Below are 20936 nucleotides of genomic sequence, written 5' to 3'. Positions count from 1 at the left end.
TGGTATGGCCTGTCAAGGGCTCGACTCTCAAAGGCTGGAGCCGTCAGACCAGCAAGCCAGTCGGCACGCTTTTCCTCTTCCCGGCCACACTCCCTTGGCTTGGGGTTAGGCCTTGGCAAGAAGATGCCGCTGCGGCTTGGTTTGGGAACTGGCGCTGGAAAGTGCCAGACAAGATCTCACCATCAGCTCTCTCCCCTAGCCAGGCCTGGTTAACTGGGACTTTCGGTCATATTGACGGCAGTTCTACTGCGCATAATCCGTACACCTACTCCGTACTTACTTCGGATCGGCTATCCGGAGTGCTTGTTAATGTGCGTCGATGGAGCATACTTTTCCTTCTCCACACGGCTTCAGAAATGCCAACACTTCGCCTCCCACCGCTCAGGTCAAGGCTGGTGGACGAACAGATGATCGCGATGAAATTGACAGTCCCGAAGACGCCTGGTCAGGGCAAGATAGCGGCAATGATGCCAGTGCGGTGGATCGAAAAATCTCCCAATCCTCAGATCGTTCTTTGAAAAGGAAGCGTCCGGTGATGGTCTCGTATATCAACCCACTTCTTCCTTCTGTTTCCTTTTATTCCACATTTTCAAGAAGTCAACTCACGGTGCTATCGCTGACCAGCTCAGATGCGAACTTTGTAAGCAAAGGAAAGTGAAATGCGGTACGTATAGACCGATTCCGAACTGAATAGAACGCAACTCACCAGCGGCCTCGTAGATCGCTCCCAACCCAGCTGTGGCTGGTGTGCCCGGAATGGCCATCCATGCGAGTACAAAGAACGAAAGAAGCCGGGATTGAGAGCTGGGTATGGAAGAGAGCTTGAACAGCGGCTAGGTAAAGTACCCTTATCCGGAATTACGTGAAGCATTCCCGTTATTTGCCGAAATGTTATGCTAATACCTGTTCATGACAGATCGCTTAGAAGAAGTCATCCAAGCGCAAGCACGACTTATAGAAACACATATAATACAGGCCCAGCAACGTCCTGGGAATGAAGTCCAATCAAACCAATGCCCGCCAACAGCTCCATTATATAGCTCTCCGTCGGACCGGTCCGCGGCTCCCGAACCCAGCCCAAAGGATATCCTATATCCGCATCCATCGACCTCAAACTTTCCCACGCCGCACCGCCGTATCTCAGCCGTAGGGACCTATAACCAGGAGCAGAGAACATCCACGCCATCTGATAAATCGTTTCATACGACCTCGCCAATCCAGCTTCAGAATGGACTCTCTCCACAAAAGCTACCACCACAGCCAGGGGAGTCGCAGCAGCCTCATTTTAATACCAGAGACTCCTCATCCTTGAGGATTCCCGCCTACTCTTCGAACCAAGAAAGCGCGTCCCTCGCCGATCATAATGCCGATCTCCCGCCTTACGATCTTCTATACTCATTGGTCGATCTGTACTTTGAACATATCAACGGATGGTTGCCTATACTTCACCGGAGAACGACACTAGATACTCTTTTCGGGCCATCGCCGTTAAGTGAAGAAGACCGGATGTTGTTATACGCCATAGTTGCAACGACTCTGCGATTTTCAAAAGATACGCGGCTTAACGAAGAAAATAGGAAACGTTACCATGACGTGTGCAAACAGAAAGTTATTTTATATGGTTTGGACAATTCCTCCGTCACGTCCTTACAGGCTCTAGTGATCTTGACGCTAGACGTTGTGGGAACTTCTAACGGTCCCCCAGGATGGAAATTACTTGCACTTGTCGCTAGATCTGTTGTTCAGCTTGGTCTCGCCGTAGAAGCTACATCATCCCTAGTTGCAACAATGTTTCCGTCCATATATACTCTCAGAGCCAATATCCTTCCCGACTCTAGGAATTGGGTGGAAGATGAGGGTAGGCGGCGGCTATTCTGGGCAGCTTATCTATTAGATAGGTATTCTACGATTGCCACAGCCTTCGATTTCGCACTGGACAGTAAAGAAGTTGATCGGAAACTACCGTGCAAAGATGAATATTTTGTTAAAAATCAACCAGTTGAAACGAGGTTTTTTGATACCCACGAGCAATTGGAGTGCGTGAGCCGCAGCCAATATATGGGTGCCTTCGGATTTTACATGGAAGTTTTAGGCATACTGTCGAAAATACACTTATTTCTCAAACGGCCGGTTGATATCAGTGCAATTGCCGATGTTAATCAGTGGCAATCCACCTACCGAAAGCTAGATAACGAATTGACTGCATGGGAATACCAATTACCGAAAGAGTACTCATTCGTAATGTCTTCAAGATATTTGGCGTCTTCGAAATCTAGGTCTGTGCATTGTGGCTGGATTATGTTGCACGCAGCCTACCAAACGTATGTGCCCCCCGTTGCGTCTCGATTCCTTGTGGCTAACGTTATCATAGAACGATAATCCGACTACATTCTTCAGCTGCCTACCCAACGACTCGGTCTCCCATATTCACACCATCATATGGTGCTATCCAACGGTGCCTGGCTGCCGTTGAACGGATCCGGACAATTGCTAGATTTGTTGTAGACAACAACGTCCTAGACAAATTTGGCCCACCTTTTGCATTTACACTCTGGGTATCAGCGCGCCTCCTGCTGGTTAATGGCTCAACTGTAGCCCATACATTAGATCCGGCAATTAACTTCTTTGTCGATTCTCTTCGTCGCATGGGCCAATACTGGAAAGTTGCAAAGCGATACAGCGAGATCCTACAGCGAGTCTTGGATGAATACAATGAATTCGAACAGTCTGGCGCTACAAATGCAGACCGTGCAGCCCCCTCATCAGTAAAGATCCTAGCTGACATGAGACGATGTGCATTTGACTTGGACTTTTTAATATCCCATCAACCCCCAAGAGCCAGCAGCTCTAGCCACACTCCAGTCGCCGGAGGGCCCACGGCATCAGTAGGCGGACTGATTACTCCGAAACCCACAAACGCCGCTCCAATTGCACCACCACGCAACCTCAGCCCCCATGAACTTGAGTATCTGGATGTCTTTGACTTTTTCAATGTTCCGCGTGTTCCTCCTTCCGGAGGGAACCCTACTGCTCCGTCAATTAATGGCCTAGCTGTAATGGATCAAGCACAGCAAGTAACAGTCCCGCCTGCCCAGCCACAAACAAACTCCTCTACTGTGACTGCGACTGTAGGAGGAATTTCAGTGACTGATTTAGCTAATGCTGCTGCAGCCGGTGCGGCCGCTGCAGCACAAGCATCAAACGAATTCAATATCACCAACTATATGGTCCCAACACCGGAGACGGATTGGTTATTTAGGGCTACCACATAGTTCAACATCGAGATCGAGATATTCCATAAGGGATTATGGTTTTGGTTTTAAGAGCGAGTTATCCGGCAATTGTATTTTTATCAAGTATAACGTTAACGCAGCGCATGAACTAAATTTAGATTTTATAGTCTCAGCATTTGTATCACTCTTACACTATTAATCAAAGATTTTTTTCCACCATTCATTTAATTTCCCCTATATCAAATACAGTTCAAGGGCCTCTTGGAGACGGCAATCCACCTCTACCAGCAGCTTTCCGTTGGTTTTCAAAAATGATAGAATCAATTCTCACTCGGAGTATACTCCCTCCAACGTGCCTCTGCTGAAATTAATTACCATTTCTAGGATCCTTAATGATATGAAGTAACGTTCCACAAATTCGCTTCGTTTCCCAGAGATCAAACCCGAGCTCAAAACCGTGGTCGACAACATCCATAGTGCGGAATTGTGAGCCGTAAGGTGCCCAAGCAGGTGTAGATTGAGATTCAGGTAAAAGAAGTGAGCCATTCTTCTCATTATTACCTTGAATGAATTGGCTTAGGAAGCTTTGAGCCTGTCTTGCAGCACTTTCACTTCTAACGGGAGTTGTTGTATTGTCGATGAAGAAGAAATCTAGCGAGGAGATGGAAGTTAGTAACATGGAAGTAATACATATTGCAATATAATAGTTAGAGAAACTTACAAGATAGATCCAGAGCATGGGTTGCCGGTGGAATACGCATCACATATCGGTAGGCTTTAGATCCATATGCCTTTGCAATGCTGGTTGAATGGCATGCAAACACAACCGAGGTAATTCAGTCCCATGCCAACCTTTCTGGTTTACCGGGAGGGTAAGGGAATAGGTTCTGAATCTGCCGAATAGTCCCCTCACTTGCATTGGGGAAGTTTATTCGAACGTAGTCAGGGAATCCATCGGGCATGTTGGTATCAGAGCTAAGGCCATTTCCCTCATATGCAGTGTTTGATGCTATGACTCGTTTCACCTCTCTATGGAATCTTCCTTGTTCAAGGAGTATCATAGGCTCATCTGGGACAATATCTCCATCAACCAGGGGAGAGAAACCAACTCCAGGGCCGAAAGAGCCTCCTCCTGTACCAGTTGGCACCTCTACTATCAGATGATGGTTTGCTGTCTTGAGAACATCTGGTGAAGCAGCTCTAAGACAGGTGAGATTGATACAGTTTGTTGATTTGAGAACTTGGTTGTAAACCTCTTTCCTGCGGGAGGCTACGTCTCTCCGGGGCATTATTGATGGAGACTGAACAACTGCCTGTTATTTTCAAAACATGTTAACAAAGGTAGAAAGCACTTTAAAGATAGTAGAACGTACCTGCGAAAACGGAAGGTCACCTTTTCCCCCGTAGGAGGTTAACATAAGGTTAATTATGCCTGCTCCAGCACTCTGTCCAATTACCGTAATCCTCTCTGGGTCACCCCCAAACTTCGATATGTGTTCCTTTGTCCATTGTACCGCTGCAAGGCTATCATGAAGTCCAATATTGGCGGTCATATCTTCTTCAGGGCTAGACATCCATCCGTAAAGGCCGAGACTGCGAATGCGGTTAAGAAAAACATCACCTTCCCAAAGTTATTATGGGGAAACTAACCGGTAGTTGCTTGTAACAAAAACGAACTTTTCACCATCTCGACGCAGGCTATCAAACAAACCTTCCGGGTCCACAGTAATTCCTATTGTATCTTTACTTCCAAATGCATACCCACTTCCATGAATCCAGTGAAGGACAGGGACACGGTCACCTTCCTTAACACCTTCTGGGACTTGTACATTCAAGAACAGGCAATCTTCCTGACCCCAGGTAGTACCGTTTAGACCTGGGAATGGAACTTCAGGGAAGGCACTGCTAACGCAGTCTGTAGATGGATATTGAGTGCCGTCTTGTATGCCGTCAGCCTGTGGTGGGGGTGTCTTTGGCTTGCGAAATCGAAGGTCGCCTACTGGAGGCTGGGCATAGCGGATATTGTTATATTTTGCAACTGCAAGTCCAAAAGAAGTAATGTTGATATATGTTGGCATGTGGATTGCATACCCCAAATTGACTGGGGGGAATGCTTCGGCTGATAGGGGAGGAGTATCGCCAAGAGCTGGGAAGGAAAACAGGGCCAGAAGGCTGATGGTCAATAGGAACATCATGTACTTTTTAAATATGTAGATAATAAGGTATCAGTGGAAGACGGTGTTGGTTGGGTATCATATCATGAACCATCCGCAGGGACCGCTCAGCCTATTTAACCTGCACCATGTGAAGGATTAGAACGAAAGGTAGCTTAATAGCTAGATCAAGCAAGGCCTTTCGCAAGGCCTTTCGCTAAGCCACCAAACTGTGGAAAAGAGAGAAATCATTTGGCCTTTCAACCTAAGAGCGGAAGCCGATCGTTTCCACATAAGAGCCGGTTGAGGGGGCTGTTCCAGACGTGTGAAAAGCCATTACCTCGTTAAGGGAGGGCCTTCAATGCGAAAATGTGCCTCTTTAGGGGATATCTCGTATATCCCCCATGAATAACTTTATCAAGCCAAGTTATTCTTGCATTAGCTCCCGCTGGAAGATATGAAAGGCTTGTTGCCGATCAAAACTCTTTAAGTTCTTGGTGGAACTCTGGTGCAGTGTGCAAATAATGCTTGAAAAAAGTGGATGAACGGCGTGATATATTTCTTTCTTCATTTATCATAGACCATCTGAGTCATAAGCATAGCTAAAAACATAACACATATCAGAATCAGGCTATTTTATGCTCGAATAAAACACTCAAGGGCGCTGACGGGTAAAAGAAAACCAAAATCCGCAGAGGACATCGTAGAGCAAAGCGTCCAGAAAGCCAGGGAAATAACCAAACTCCCCAGGAAAAAATAGGAAAAGCACCTTACACCCGAGGGAAATAAGATAGAAAGACGGTGATATCGAACCGATCACTCTGATGGGTCTTCCTCCGGCTCAACACGAACCAGGACTTCTTCTAAAAAGCCCTCAAGGAAGGCATTGATGTCTCCGCCCATGCCCAGTGGTGCTTCGTTATCCCATCGTTCGATCTCCTTGAAGATACCTGCTGCTTTTATGACCAGCCTCTTGAGTTTTTCGTGGGCGTATACCTGGCGCTGTACTTGCTCCGTAGATGGTCGCTTGCTGGCCGGGGTACCTGGTTGGACTCGACACAACGAATTGAGGGCATAGGTACGGCGATGGAGAGCAGCTTCTAGAGCAGGCAGTATAACTCCATTTAGCGCGGTAATGGGCTCGTTGGAATTGGATTGTTCCTGAGAAGAGAAATGGACGATTGAGTTGGAAGAGACTGAGTCTAGGGAATCGCGCGGGCTTTGAATAGTAGGGCTACGTTCCGGGGTTGACGGGATTGGTGGTTGCGGACGGGTAGAGGGAAGTGGAAGTTGGTGTTGCTGGTATGATGAAGGAGTAGATGAAGGATGGGCCGACAGAGGGGGTAGGTGGTAATGTCCTGGAGGTTTGGAAGTTTGAGGCGTGGGCGACCTTGAAGCTCCCTTAAACGGTGGTATTTCGGGTAATTGCATCGGAGCTGGCTTCCTCTGTATTTGTTCTGCGACCTGTGGCTTTGGGAGGGGCTGTGTAGGCGTACTGTTGGGAGATTCGGCCAGCTTCAGGAAATTAAGATCCTGAGCCAGTGACCGTTGAAGGGCTCGATCGTAGTCATGCGTACTTGGGCTTTCCTCCTCTTGCGGCGGTAAGGAAGGTTGGGTTTTCCCGAGAGCTACAGGTGTCTTTAATTGATCATGGTAAGACGACTGTCTCGGAGATTGTGTCTGAGGAAGCTGAGGCGTTGGCAAAGGTGCCCGTGAGAGGTGACTGTTTGGAGTTGCTGGCGGTGTTTCTGAAGGAAAATTTCGTCTCTGTGGTGATGGGGGACTCTTGACCGTTTCTTTCGACATTTTTCGAGGTACTTTTTCCTGGGAAGTGGGAAGACAGCTGCTGTTTGACTGAGTTCTATTGTGCAGGTTGGGAACTTGTGCTCTTGCATTTGCCGCAGCCTCATTCATGGCACGCAATCCAGCAGCTCTATTTCCTCCAGCAGGGCGTACAGTCCCGAAATCCCACAGGTCATCTTCTGCTCTAGCCATGGCAGGCTGATGTTTCTCCTGCTGATGATACACATCATCCTCTTCATCATCTGGTAATCGGTTCCCATTCTTTGCGAACCAGCGTTCATACCGCTCTATAAGCTCGGTCAAGTATGTTGTCTTTTTTGCTCGTTTCACGAACTGATGTCTAAGCAATTCCTTTGCACTCGGCCGTTCTCTTGGGTCACGCCGTAAACATAGATCGACAAATTCCTTGAATGATTTGCTGAAAGGACCTTGGAGAGTGGGCGGGGCATTCTTTGGAATCAGAAACAGGACCTTCATGGGGTGGATATCCGAAAGCGGTGGCTCTCCCATGGCTAGTTCAATTGCTGTAATACCCAATGACCAGATGTCAGCTTTGTGGTCGTACCCTGACTGTTTGATGACCTCCGGGGCCATCCAAAAGGGAGTTCCAACAAAGGTGTTTTTCTTGGTCATTGTAGCGGACAATTGTCCAGAGACACCAAAGTCAGCCAGCTTGACCTGTCCACTGGCTGTAAGTAATACATTTGCCGCTATAAACTGGAGTTAGCAAGGAGGCAGTTTATTTATGTGAAGCTTTGCAGACGTACCTTTGACATCACGGTGTAATTTGTTGTCGTTATGCAAGTAATCGAGCCCCAGAAGCAGTTCCCTAAGGATAATCATGATATATTCCTCTGATATGCGCCCTGCACGCATCAAATCCGAACAGCTTCCTCCCGAACAAAACTCCATTATGATCCAAAGATCGGACCCTTTTAAAAACGAGCCATGGTACTTCGTGACATGGGGAGAATTGAGCTCCGACAGGATCGAGATCTCCTGTATGATATCCTCAACTTCGTCGTCTGCATTTTCGACGTCAATAATCTTGATCGCGACTGATTGACCGGTTCTTTTATCGACTCTGAGAGAGTGCAAAATCGAGTCAGTAATTATCCTCAATATCGCAACGGGCGTGTGCACATGGAACCGTACCCCTTGTAGACCCTCCCAAAGCTTCCTCCGCCTATTGAAAAGAATGGCGTGTTAGATGGCTGTCTCTGCAAACTGATTCTGGTGTCTGGGAGAGGAGAGAATATACCGATGCAGTTCTGCTTTGTGTAAAGTGTTTCAGGGTCGAGGGCGCCCTCCATCATGGAAGCCGCTCACTCCAGACTGCGAGAAGATATAGTAGAACTGCCAATAGCTGTCACAGCAGCGTGCATGGAAATGTATTCTGCCTCTCTTGCTTCTTTTCCTTTTTTTTCCTTCCTTTTTATCGTCCCGGATTCTTCGAGTAGTCTTTTGGCTGTTATCCTATCGTGCAGCGCGGGTGGAGTGTGGGGGGCGGCACCACCAAAACAACGCCAAACCGGTAGAAAGGACGGCGATGGCGGCTCGTGAAAAAGCTAGAGGGCGACGTGTAGGCCGCCTAGAAGGTCAATTCTCTGCGCGAGCTAGGGCAAAGGGGGGTGAATCCTGGTGTGTTTGGCTGAACGGCGGCGTTGGTTGTTTTGTTGTTGTTGTTTTTCCTCGAAGCCGCATCTTTTCGCGGGAACAAGCGCTGCTCGCTGCTCGGCCCAGCAACAAGACGGGCCAATCAGTCTGCAGCGCCAGGATGTAGCAGTCAGAAGAGCCGCCGTACATAGATGCTATGGAGTCGACAAGTGTATAGACGTGGGCGTAGATGGAGGTGTAGATAAAGAGAGATGATGCTGGTATTTGAAGCTGACGTTGATAGACTGACGTTGAGATAAGAATAAGCAGCAGTCGTCTGTCTGATACTAGATAACAACACCATAAGCAGGCAGATAACTAGCTAACGGTTAGAAAACCATCTCCCCCCCCCATAAATAGCCAGCTGTTTGGCCTTTGATAGCTCCTTTTTTATCCCTTCTGGCAATTCTGATAATGCATATGTCTGTCGTAATTCATACAGGAACATCTCATCCCACATCTCTTAATTAGCCATCTCGCAGAGCTATCTCTTTTAAGTCGTATTTCTGAGGACATCAACATAGGACCAGTTTACAGCTCACTCCACTGACTAGCAACTACCAGGCGGCGTCCGAGGTTGCCAGCATGCCTAGCAAACTGATACGCCTCTCTCTCAATGCCTTTGACCGTGTTCCAGTTCGGATATAGGCTGATGAAGCCGCCGTTGCCCAGCTCGTAGGCGACAGCCAGGACAAAGGTACGGCAGGTGACGGCTCCCATGGTGGTTCTGGGGATATTGACAGCAGTTATACACTCTTGAATGGCCGTGATCCATTGCGGAGAGACTTCAGGCACGTCCCCAACCCTCAGCAAGAGGATAACGGCCTGGTCCGCGGGTATGTTTTTGTTCTCTTCGATCTGCAGCTCCCACTGGCTGCCATCAAAGACACGGTGGTAGAGAATGCCTTCCTTTTGGCTGCGGGCAATAATGATACCCCAGTGAAACTTCTCACTCATGTCTTTGGGCTCTGAGACCACAACATAGACACTTCTAGGGTGCATAGAGAACATCTCAGCACCGACGGCATCTTCTGCGTCACCGGTTCCACCTGCTTCAGTTGACTTTGGCTCTGGTGCTGCATCAGGAGCTGGAGATTCGCTTTTTGCCTGAGTAATTGGGACTGGCATTGGAACCGGCCCTGAGAGCTCCGATGCCTGGATGCTGGTGGAAGATGCTGTCCTGCTCATGACTAGGTCTTTGTCTCCAGGCATGGATACTGCTGAGCAGGTATATAAAGAAGGGTATCTTGATGAAGGATTGTTTCACAGGAGCTTGTCTCTGCCTGTCAATGAGAAAGACGCGCCCTAGACGCCAGTTAGCATATTCAGCTGAAACGCGCGATAAAGGGACTAATAACCCTTAACACACAATGGCCCGGGCCTTTACTCACCCTTTAATAACGCTATGACCCTTTAGCAGCTTCAGTAACAGAAGTATGTCGCGTTGAGTGGTGAGATGTCAGAAGAGAGGTGGAAGAGAGGAGGGGAAAAGGTGCAAGTAGGGAGAAAAAGGAGAGTCTCCAATATTTACCTACCACAGATAACAAGGCAAGCTCGAAGACCCAACACTCACATAGCCAGCTTCCCATTTGCATTTGCATCACTGACGGAATCAGGCTTTAACTAGAATGAATGTCTTTATTGCTTCCTTTTTATCTACCTACGAATATCATAACGCTTCAATGGGAGCAAAGGATCTTAAGAGAGAGAGAGAGTATAAAAAGCAGCCCTTCCGTACATATTATCATCAACCCATCAGATATAGTAAAGGTCATCCCATAGATAGGAAAGAAAAGCCCATAAGTTGAATTGGACCGCCTGAGAATACATCTCCAGATGATATTCGCAAGTCAGAGAGGATTTTAAGGTGTGAGGTATAGTGTTCAGCCGTGGTATCATCATATGCATATCATGTTGCATCAGAAAAGAACAATAAGGGACAAAAAGAGGATATCCTATCTAGTCTTCGATAAAGCCAACCATGACTGTTCCATTTTTTAGACCGGCCTCTTCGATGGTCTTGTCAAGCAGGGATATCAGGTTCTGGCCCATGGATACCAGTTCAAACTCCACACCCTGCTTATTTTCCAGCGGTGACGCCTTGAGCCATTCGTACAGTCGCTGAACGGGGTCAGACAGTGCAAAGCGCCGGATTACGCGACCTGACGAATGGCGGAACTGGATTCTAGTAGTGGTTGCTGGATCTGCGGCTGGTTCAGTATGTGGCTTGTCAGAGGGTATCTTGAAGAAAGGCGAATCTGCGGCGGATGGTTCTTCGTCTTCTTGTCCATTAGAAATGTCCACATCTCCACTCTCGCCAGAAGTATCGACGGCTTTGCCTTTACCCTTGATATCCCCAATGCTCCGGGTTAGGTCATCTGGGTCTTCCGCTTTGGTTGGTTGTTGGCCCACAAGGCTATTTTTCAACGCCATGTCTAGCATCTCTTCCTCGGTCATTGAGTCTATCTTTGACTGAGGAGTGACTTCTGGCTTCCGCTTGGCGACGGGGTTGCGGACATTATGGTCAAGACTGTATCTATCAAGGAACTCGTGTAGCTGCATCAAAAAGTCGGGAGCCTTGACAACCGGTGGACCGGTCCAAGTTTTCACTTGCTCACCGGTCCTTGGATCGATGATTGCAATGTGCGGGTAATTGTCTGATACGTCGTGGCCTGGGAAATAGTACTGGATATACTGGGCCCCGCGGGGATCATCCTTGGAGTATTGCATAAACAGGAAATGCGCTCGTATCGTCTCCTTAACACCCTCGTTCTTCCATAGATCTCGATTTAATAGTTGACAATCAAAAATGGACGAGTCTTGGATATTGACCAACAGCCACTTCATCTTTTCCCGGCCCTCATCTCGTGCAAGGTCCCAGGGTAGGCGGGACATGATTTCAAAGGGAGGCCGGTACATCTCAGCCAGCATGTTAGCCTTAGATGAGGTCTCAGAAGCTCCTCCAGTTGCGCGTGCGAGGACGTCTGAGCTCGACGGATCCGCAGCTTCGGTCCAGATAGAGCGGTCGACTTCTCGCTGATTGAAGATTCCAGGTCGAGCTGCCGTTCCAGGCGTTAGTCCACAGGCACAGACGAGAAACACTAACAGTTAAGAGATAAAGACCTACCTCTACGAGCAGCTCTTGACTGCAGATGGTCCATTATATCTGGCTGGAATCCATCATCTAGATCCGGACCCACGAGCGTTTCCGTCCTTCTCTCCATCGGTGCCCGGACATTGTCTGTTGGATCACCACCAGTATAAAATTCTTGCTGTAGCCTTCTCGCCATCTCTAAATCTGCATCAAAAGTGTCACCGGCTGGCCGGGAAGCTCCATCTTGGCCCACAGAAACACCTCCATTATCGTCATCATCCGAGTCCAGGTGCACCACTCCATCCTCATCTTCGTAGCCGGCTGTTCGTCGAGGCCTTGTCGATGGCTGTGGTACGGATGGGGCAGCAGCAGGTTCAATAGGATTACCTCCGTTCTCAAAATAAAGCTGCATGGCGCTCTCAATATTACTGTCTGTCAGCTGTAGGTACTGGGCAGCGATCTCTGGAGATGCTCCCGTAATCTCTACAAACTGGGCCACAATCGTGTCGGCCATAGTGACGTAGGTGGCCCGTTACGGGCAGGGCGCAGGTAAGGTATAGATGGGATAATGTAGAACAAAATGGCTGAGCTCCGTATATCAACTTCGTTAAAAGGGTGCTCGTAGGTAGATCGGTAGGTCTATGCGTGGGGTAATATAGCGGTCCGAGGATGCGGAATTCGTTCTCGAGGTTGGAGACGTAACGTATCTGCCTGTCGGAAGTAGGCCTGAGAGTCTCTAGATGTAATTTATGCCCACGAGAAAGGACCACCAGGCATCAGCTTGTTTGCGTGTTTAACTTCACTTCCGGTGGTGAGTTTGAACGGCCTAAGAAAAGAAACACAAGCTTAAAAGGGAAGAAGCGCGCCAAGCCCGGGAACGTCAACGGACCGCGCTTAAGATATTCCGTCCCGGTGGCACCAAGGTAGATTAGTCATCTCTTTGCCAAGCCGAGGCATAAAGTTGTGCAAAAAGCTGCGTCTCTGGTCTCTCCCGTCAGCCGTTAAAACGCGGGATTTCCTGATTCGGTTCGGAACGGAAGAACATTTATCTGTCGGCCTCGGACGCGACTTTCCCTCTTTGGGCGCGTGCCTGCCAAGACCAGTCTCGGCTTACCTTCTCTCTTCGTCGCCCTCGCGTCGCGTTCCTGGGACGCGGCTCTTGCCACCTTAAGGCCCTGACGCGCTCGCGCTTCCCGCAACCGCGTCCCAGAAAAAAGGTACTTGTGCAGGTACCTCTGCTGACACTCCACCAGTACTTCTTCATCACCACACTCTCTCTTGCTGCTTTGCCAATACAGCAACCAGACCTCTCGTCCACGCACCTTTGACTTCCTTCACCACACTCGCACCTAGCTTAGCCATGGCTTCTACTGTTCTAGGGAAGCGACAGAGACCTACTCTCGAGTCTTCAGGTAATTGCAGCCCGATTTCGATCTCAAGACGCTTCTTCCCCCAGATCTAACATATTTTCTACTGTAGATGCACCTTCTTTACGATCACCAAGTAAACGGTTGGCAAGGGCAAGCAAGAAGATCTATACAGACGAGGAGGACCCCTTTATAACGTCGACAAGCCAAAAACGCTCCAGCTCCCAGTCGTCCATCACCCGCAAGCGCCCCAGTGATGCAAACACTCCAAGCCGTAACGTACGAACGAAACGTATTGACAATGACAAGACAACCAGCAGCACATCAGCTCACGACGAAAATGGTAGGCTTACTTCTTTCCATCATCCTACTGATTCTTGTAGAAGCGCCAGGCTAATTTTTTGCAAAGATGAAAATGTCCAACCTGTCGAGTTTAGCACTCCAACAACACAAAGATATAAAAATGTTTTCCTTCCAGTTACTCCAAAGCACCGAGTACTGGTTGGTGTGAAGCCCTTGACTCCTCGAACTCCACGAACTCCATCCACACCAAAGACCACTCGTTCCGTTTTCACAGCTGCAAAACAACTTTTCACCCGAAGTGCAAACCCAGGCCAGCTGGTTGGACGAGAAAATGAGGCAATGGAGATGAAAAGCTTTATTCAACGGTCGGTAGACTCGAGAAAAGGCGGATGCATCTACGTGAGCGGACCACCTGGTACAGGGAAAACAGCTCTCATCGACGAAGTCTCACGAGAACTCGAGAAGTGCCCCGAGGAAATCAAGCTTGCCAATGTCAATTGTGCCAGCCTGACGTCTGCACGAGATATTTACGGCAATCTTATCGAAGACTTGTCTGAGAATACCAGCGTATTCAAAAAGAGCGAGGCGGAGCGCCTTGAGGCAATGTTCATCTCTAAGAAGGCAACTGGTCCTCTCTACTTTGTCATTCTGGATGAAATCGATCATCTCCTCTCTGGAGATATCGAGATCCTATACAAGCTCTTCGAGTGGTCCTTGCACAAGTCCTCGCGCCTTATCCTGATTGGAATTGCGAATGCACTTGACTTGACAGATCGACTCCTACCTCGCCTTAAAGCAAAGAATTTGAAACCTCATCTACTTCCATTCCTTCCATATACCCCAGCGCAAATTACTGATATTATCACTACCCGCCTTCGCTCTTTACTACCCAAGGAAGGCCAGAACGCTGCAAGCCAGATTCCTTTCCTCCACCCAGCTGCCATTCAGCTCTGTTCTCGAAAAGTTGCCTCACAGTCCGGTGACTTGAGGAAGGCCTTCGATCTTGTCTACCGAACCATCTCTCTTCTAGAACGTGAGACTCAACAAAAGGCGGCTACTGCTTCTACCACCAGCCCCTCCAAGCTGCCTTTGCTTGAGAATAAGAATCTTGCATCAACCTCTCTATCCACTCCCCCCACCACAGAATACACTGCTGCCACTGCACCACGTGCAACTGTGGCTCACGTTGCTCGTGTCACATCTACTACTTTCGGTAACGGCACAACCGAAAGACTACAGGACCTGAACTTGCAACAAAAAGCCGCCCTTTGTGCCTTGATTTCCTTTGGCAAGAAACAACAAACTGCCAATGTTGTTTATAGAACTCCCTCAAAATCGCCACGATCTACCGCCCCAACCAGCCGAGAACTTTTCGAGACGTACGCTGGGCTTTGTCGGCGCGATAACGTTCTTCAGCCACTCACCGCCACTGAGTTCAGAGATGTTATCAGCAGCCTCGAAACCATGGGCTTAGTTGGAGAAGTTGACGCTCGTAGCCGTGGAGCCGGTTCTCCCGCTACAGGAGCATCTGGCCTCTTCTCTACCCCATCGAAGTCTGGTCGTGGAAGAGCAGCCGCAATTAAAAACATGGCTCGGACTGACGATAGTGGCCTCGTGTGTCTCGTCGGAGAAAAAGAGGTGCAAAGTCAAATCTCTGGGCCTGGTGAGGGTATTCTCAAAGCGCTGCTGGCCACCGATGAGTATTAAATAAGTTTAATCATTACTAATGTATAATTATCAACGTCATGTTTATTTTATGGCGATGAGCGGGTTAATATTTCTCTAGCATTGGTGTTTTGTGGGAGTCGGTCGTTTATTTTTCTGTTTCTTTCTGTTCATCTTCAATCCTGTATTGTTAGTTAGCGTCGGTCTGTGGACTATGCAATGTGTAAATCAAAAAGTTTCTTTTTAAAACACATTCCATAATAATCTTCTAAGCCATTCCGATATATTCGCTCTTTTAGGTAATTCTGTCGTATCCTCTATAGATACGCGTATGAGTAGGCGCTAGAGAGAAAATGGTCTTGGAGGCTGTGTTTTCAAGAGCGTATCACGTGATGTAATTAAAGTTAAGCTCCCGCGAAATATCCCGTTTAGGAAGTTTCGCTGGCCAAGGCCTTGGAATAAGCTTCCGCGGCCCCAGTTTTATCCGCGGCTCTGAGCAAAGTTGTGTCCAGCATCTATTCAAGTATCCATCATCGGTTTCTTGGATTCAGCTATGTGTGTTGAGGCGCAGACCGATGAGACCGATTTCAGGGGGTCCGCAAGGGGAGAGACTGAGAAACAAGATGCACTTAGATAGTATATAAATTGACCCTTATGGCCAGCCATGTCTGATTAATTCAATTCATAAACAATCTACACGACAAGAGCCAAACCGTCCTCCTACTCCAGAATACGCAGGTTAAAGAAATACAGAGACCGTCATCATGTCATCAAAAGAGGACATAATCAGAGAGCTATATCACTACCTCCCCAACAAGCCTGCCGCTATCATATTTGCAATTCTATATATTGCATCGTCCTTTCTCCACGAGTATCAATACAAGTAAGTCCGCGACCAGTCTCTTTAGCTACCCTTCCATCTCAACTACGGCACAGGAGTAGTACTAACTTGGCTATCTACAGTGCCACCCGACCACAAAAATTCACCATGCCATTTGTCCTCGGCACAACATTCTCGAGCGTTGGCTTTGTCACTCGATCGTTAAGCGCCCTTAAGATTGGAGACCCACGCACATTATGGAGAATATCCACCATGTTCACTCTCGGTGCCGGCCCTACATACGCAGGCGCAGACTATTTCGTATGCGGTCGCATATTCAGTTACGTTCGATCCGCAGCACCGATATCTCCACTTCGAACGGTTAGAACCTTCATTTTCTTTGACGTCCTGGCAGAAATTGGAGTCTGGGTCGGAACGGGTATCATGGATAGCAGAGACCCCAATAGTGTAAAGGCAAAGTTGGGCGTCAATCTTGTACGGGCAGCCGTCATTATTCAACTAGCATTATTCATGTGCTTCGTTGCTGTTATACTGCTGTTTCAGATACGGGCCACCAGTCGAGGATTTTGGAAGGCTAGCCACCAGCAAGTCGGGGGTATTCCTGGGTGGGTTAAGGTCACATACACTTTGTATGCGTCTTCCTTGTTGATTGCTGCAAGGTCTGGGTATCATATTGCCGGTAAGCTCACTTCACTATGCTTAAAATTGTGTTTCCACGCATTCTAACAAAAATTTTAAGAGAGTTTTCTTCCTATCGACCACCCGCTGAGAGCCACAGAAGCACCATTTCTGTGCTTGGAAGCTCTTGTGATGTTCATCAATGCAGCTATGTTCAACGTGATTCATCCTGGAGTTCTCCTACCGAGTAATCCTCATGTTTATTTACTGGCAAACGGTACGGAAGCAGAGGACGATAGCCCAGAAGGTACTCTAGAGGACACTCGGTCCCTAAAGATGAAGATTCTTGATCCCTTGGATATCAGAGGCCTGTTTAGCAAAAAGCAGTCACTAAAGCCTTACCAGCAAAGAGCTTTGGTCGAAGATGATGAGATGATGTCTGAAAGTATGAGAATGCTGGAAAATAGGCAGCGCAGGGAGTTTCATTAGGGAATAGTTGCTGTTGAATTGATTTTGGCGTTCGTCTCTGGGTATTTGGCATCTTCCAACAGACATAGATAGGGTTATATATATGATATTAAGTGGTCTTTATATATTTGATGTTGAACAAACTCGGCAAACCTAACCTTATAAGTTTTTATAATGAAACGGCGGCGTTTGTCTATAGAGGTTAGATAACAGAATCTATTCCGTTAATTCCAGGGTATCGTACACAATTACCGGAAGATCTGCCTCCAAGGCGCAATATCAACGACTAGAATAGGCTCATTAGGGCAAGTGAGAGAGTGTGGGAAGTTAGCACAATGTGGAAATCTTAAGAGACATCGTACAAAAAAACACATATCTAAGGCTAAAATAAATGATTGAGGTTGAAAAGTAGAATGTTGAAAAATTGGCTTGGGATATCGTTAAATCGGTGCTCTTGGCATAATATCATGACAAAAACAGAAGATAAGGAACATAACAAGAGAACAGAGAAAGGGGGCAGGTGGTGGTGTCCGTGAGTAGTACAAGATCTGACTAAACCTAATCATCAATTGGCTTGTCCTCTAGTGTAACACCCACAGGTTTTGGAGGAACATCCGATCCAGCGTTATCTGCTTCATCTCGCTTTATGCCGGTGATATGGCTGTATCGGCTAGAGCGAGAGAGGGAGCCTGTTTTCTTAACTTCATTAGTGACAGAGGATGGCACTGCGGAGGCGGGGCTTGTAACTGTGGCGGATGGCGGCGTTGGTACCCGATCGGTAGATGGAACATCGGCAGAAGTGCTTGTGTCTTCAGCTGCCGCGGAAGTGTCCTCGCTTGAGCCATTGGTATGGTTGTTCGTAGTATCTATCGGAGCTGGTGCTGGATCAGGAACCTCAAGGGATTGGCGGACTGGTTTGCGTTCAGAGGTAGTAGTGGCCCCAGAAACACTGACTGGGAATCTAGTGCTTCCGGAGCTTCCAACGGATCGGTCCCTGCGATGGCGAGGGGATGGAGCTGGACTCGTGGCTCTAGCCCTGCTAGCAATAGCACGGTTCCTTTCTTCCATGTTTGCTCGTCGATTGCTTTCATCAGTACTGATGGCACGAGGTCTCGCGGCAGCGCTACTCGACTTGCTAGATAGACGTCTAAGCTCCCCAAATATCTGTTTCTGGTTCACAATCAGGTCGCGGACAAGACGATGGCTGTGTTTTTCATCCATAGACAAGTGATTTTGAACGCGCGGGCGGAGGATACATGGGGCCAGTGTCGATGCGAGAGCGGAAATGTAGATCTCCTCACGAGTAGAAAACTGGTCTTGCTCAGGAATGGTAAGATCGACAAGTCGCCAGAAGTGAGTGGTGATGGCGTCTAGAGTAGCAATATAGGGGAGAGGGAGTTGACCCAGTGTGCTTTGAAGTACTCTGATACGATTTTCATCAGAGGTATCGCGTGTCGTAGTGTAGATTGTGCGGAAAATTTCGTACAACTTAGATGAAACGATTGAATCTAGGAACTTGTTAGCAAGGAGTTTGCCTGCAACATGCGCAGTATATTTTACCTGGGAGTTCCAAGAGGTAGAGCCTCAAGACGCTCGCAACAACGGGCATTTCAAATTCTTGCAACTTTTCATCAATAGCTTCGACCTCATCGTCAACCTTCGCCACTGGTCCTGAGCGACCTCTATTAAGTTTAGCACGTAGTTTATGAGTTTCGACCAGGGGAACGTCTCGGAGCCAGATTGCTCGTCGAGCATCGTCTCCTTCTAGGTCAAGGTAATCTAATAACACTTAGCAGATAGTCCCAGTTTGAATGAATATATTGGGGACGACCGGTACTTACGTCTATCGAGGTATGTCAAGATACCGGTAACCAGGACCGGAACTCGCTTTTTGCCCTCTGCCGCAGTCAACGTTTCTAAATCAACGCCAAAAGTTTGTTCTGCCAAAAATCATTGAGTTAGTTTCATGGGATTTCCAAGTGAAGAAATACAATAGAGGAAGCTCACCCTCTGTAGATTTTGAACCGCTTTCGTAAACGGCCACTTTTGGACAAAACGACCCAGTACGGTAGTTCTCCAGCATATAGCGAAGGTCGCCTTGTGGCTGCATCGCCTCATGATGAAGGACGATTCTATCCATAGTACTCTGTAGAGATGGAATGACATTGCTGATCGTACTCGAAAAGTCGATAACGACTGTTTTGATACCTTCAAGGCGGTGTAGTTCACACTGTTGCATAAATTTCATAGTGTGGAACATTTCCTCTTCGAGTTTACAACGGATAGCATCTAGGTGTCTGACAGCATGTTTGTAACGTTCGTTGGCCTCATCTGCCTGGCGTTTGAGTATTTCCATGGGAGTCTCGTCAGTAAGCTGGTTTCGGAGCGGGTTCCAAGCAGCAAAACGCTCCGTCAAGGTAGGCGAGTCAACTGGGGTATCATCGCTTCCTGTCCCGGTGCTGGTGCGGCTCAGTGTGGTCCCGGAGCGGGTGAGTGGCTTCTTCTTCTCAGGTACTCCGGTCATCTGGAAAACACGCTTGTCCCACTGGTACGTAGACCTAGAACTACCGGTAAATGTGGTATTAATGAGCGGGTTGGGTCCCATAGCACCGATCGAAGTAATAAAACCATTATCGGCCATATCCTGGCCAATTCGTTCAGCGTAGCTAAGGGAGGAGGCACCTAGGTGTTTCTGCAGGTATTCAACGATGTCCGATCCAAGCGACGTATTTAGATATGTCCCAAGTAAGCGAACCTTCACCTCTCCCATTGGTATAGTTTCTAGCATGTGCTTCAGCACCTGCTTCAACTGCTCTGGCGAGTAAACAAGGTCGCCCAATTCTACCGGCTCCGGGTCTTCATCGAGTGGATCAGGCAGGACGATGGTGGGCGCTTTCAGTGCCTGTTTATGCTTCGGGCTGGCAGTGGCACTTTCGGGTTCCTGGAAGGCGAAAAGCTCCTGTTGTTCCCGGTCGTGTATCTGGCGACACTTGCTGAGATATTTCTCATTCAAACTGCTCACTTCGTCACATTGTTTGGCGTATTCCCTCAGTCGTGAATTGAGCGCCTTTTCGCAGGTAACCACTCGGGCTTCATGCTCGCCTGCCCAGCGACTGAATTCTTGGATGACGAGCTGCTGAATGCTGCTTGAAATTTTCTGGTGAATGGCTTGTTCCTCAACCATCTGCTTCCGCATACATTCAAACGCCTGTCAAATGTTAGATAAAAGGTTTAGTCAACGTTTACCATGCCGGGAACAAACCTTGCGGACACTGGCGCCATCATCACGATCGAAACCACCGGTCTTGCGATCAATAGCTGGAACAATCGCACCTAGCTGTGCGGCGTATACACGCTCTGCTTCGGCACGCATCTGAGCCATCGTGAGAATCTGCTGGTTCTCTACGATGCCCTGGTGGAGTTTTGTGAACAGAGTATGAATCCCAGAGGCATAGTCGGGCGTCCAGAAGGAGTCCGCGAACCCCGGTACCGCCACGGCAGTGTTCATGACTGCGGGATAAGGAAAGGAGCGTCGACTTTATCGGGGCCCGACGAAGCGCTGTGTGAATGTCCGGTTCGCTGGAATATCTTGCTCGGCCGTTGGCGCGTGAGCTGGGGGGAAGAAGTTGGAAGCAGGGGGAAGAGCGCCCGAAATGCGTCAGGAACAGAGTCAGAGAGCAGATCCAGCTAGCCCAAAAAACAAGGAATGAAATGACAGGAAGTAAAATGACACGA

The 20936-nt window shown here is 48.3% G+C and overlaps 8 protein-coding genes across 8 annotated transcripts; 3 read left to right on the top strand and 5 right to left on the bottom strand.

The window, feature by feature from the left end:
- Positions 1–319: 319 nt before the first annotated feature.
- MGYG_04823 (hypothetical protein) lies at positions 320–3272 on the top strand (the record flags this gene model as incomplete). The annotated part of the gene is made up of 5 exons (XM_003172186.1): positions 320–543; positions 630–664; positions 721–837; positions 917–2321; positions 2372–3272. The coding sequence occupies 5 exons, from the start codon at positions 320–322 to the stop codon at positions 3270–3272; spliced, it is 2682 nt and encodes an 893-aa protein (XP_003172234.1).
- Positions 3273–3600: 328 nt separating this feature from the next.
- Positions 3601–5428, bottom strand: MGYG_04822 (cholinesterase; the record flags this gene model as incomplete). The annotated part of the gene is made up of 5 exons (XM_003172185.1): positions 3601–3884; positions 3955–4034; positions 4086–4546; positions 4607–4826; positions 4884–5428. 5 exons carry the CDS (start codon positions 5426–5428, stop codon positions 3601–3603), a joined length of 1590 nt encoding a protein of 529 aa, XP_003172233.1.
- Positions 5429–6202: 774 nt separating this feature from the next.
- MGYG_04821 (STE/STE20/YSK protein kinase) lies at positions 6203–8505 on the bottom strand (the record flags this gene model as incomplete). Its single annotated transcript, XM_003172184.1, has 4 exons — positions 6203–7899; positions 7957–8273; positions 8345–8375; positions 8451–8505. 4 exons carry the CDS (start codon positions 8503–8505, stop codon positions 6203–6205), a joined length of 2100 nt encoding a protein of 699 aa, XP_003172232.1.
- An 871-nt stretch (positions 8506–9376) lies between these two features.
- On the bottom strand, positions 9377–10057 carry MGYG_04820 (hypothetical protein; the record flags this gene model as incomplete). The annotated part of the gene is made up of 1 exon (XM_003172183.1): positions 9377–10057. The coding sequence occupies one exon, from the start codon at positions 10055–10057 to the stop codon at positions 9377–9379; it is 681 nt and encodes a 226-aa protein (XP_003172231.1).
- Positions 10058–10804: 747 nt separating this feature from the next.
- Positions 10805–12453, bottom strand: MGYG_04819 (UBX domain-containing protein 2; the record flags this gene model as incomplete). The annotated part of the gene is made up of 2 exons (XM_003172182.1): positions 10805–11904; positions 11973–12453. 2 exons carry the CDS (start codon positions 12451–12453, stop codon positions 10805–10807), a joined length of 1581 nt encoding a protein of 526 aa, XP_003172230.1.
- Positions 12454–13299: 846 nt separating this feature from the next.
- MGYG_04818 (cell division control protein 18) lies at positions 13300–15316 on the top strand (the record flags this gene model as incomplete). The annotated part of the gene is made up of 3 exons (XM_003172181.1): positions 13300–13351; positions 13419–13649; positions 13716–15316. 3 exons carry the CDS (start codon positions 13300–13302, stop codon positions 15314–15316), a joined length of 1884 nt encoding a protein of 627 aa, XP_003172229.1.
- A 722-nt stretch (positions 15317–16038) lies between these two features.
- Positions 16039–17222, top strand: MGYG_04817 (RTA1 domain-containing protein; the record flags this gene model as incomplete). Its single annotated transcript, XM_003172180.1, has 3 exons — positions 16039–16157; positions 16238–16794; positions 16855–17222. The coding sequence occupies 3 exons, from the start codon at positions 16039–16041 to the stop codon at positions 17220–17222; spliced, it is 1044 nt and encodes a 347-aa protein (XP_003172228.1).
- A 537-nt stretch (positions 17223–17759) lies between these two features.
- On the bottom strand, positions 17760–20709 carry MGYG_04816 (rho-GTPase-activating protein 8; the record flags this gene model as incomplete). The annotated part of the gene is made up of 5 exons (XM_003172179.1): positions 17760–18709; positions 18762–18980; positions 19043–19141; positions 19209–20409; positions 20464–20709. The coding sequence occupies 5 exons, from the start codon at positions 20707–20709 to the stop codon at positions 17760–17762; spliced, it is 2715 nt and encodes a 904-aa protein (XP_003172227.1).
- Between the last annotated feature and the right edge of the window lie 227 nt (positions 20710–20936).

This window comes from Nannizzia gypsea, genomic scaffold, assembly GCF_000150975.2.
Source record: "Nannizzia gypsea CBS 118893 supercont1.4 genomic scaffold, whole genome shotgun sequence".
Classification (NCBI taxonomy): Eukaryota; Fungi; Ascomycota; class Eurotiomycetes; order Onygenales; family Arthrodermataceae; genus Nannizzia; species Nannizzia gypsea.
The sequence above is the reverse complement of the archived record's forward strand: the minus strand, read 5'-3'. Positions and strand labels throughout refer to the sequence as shown.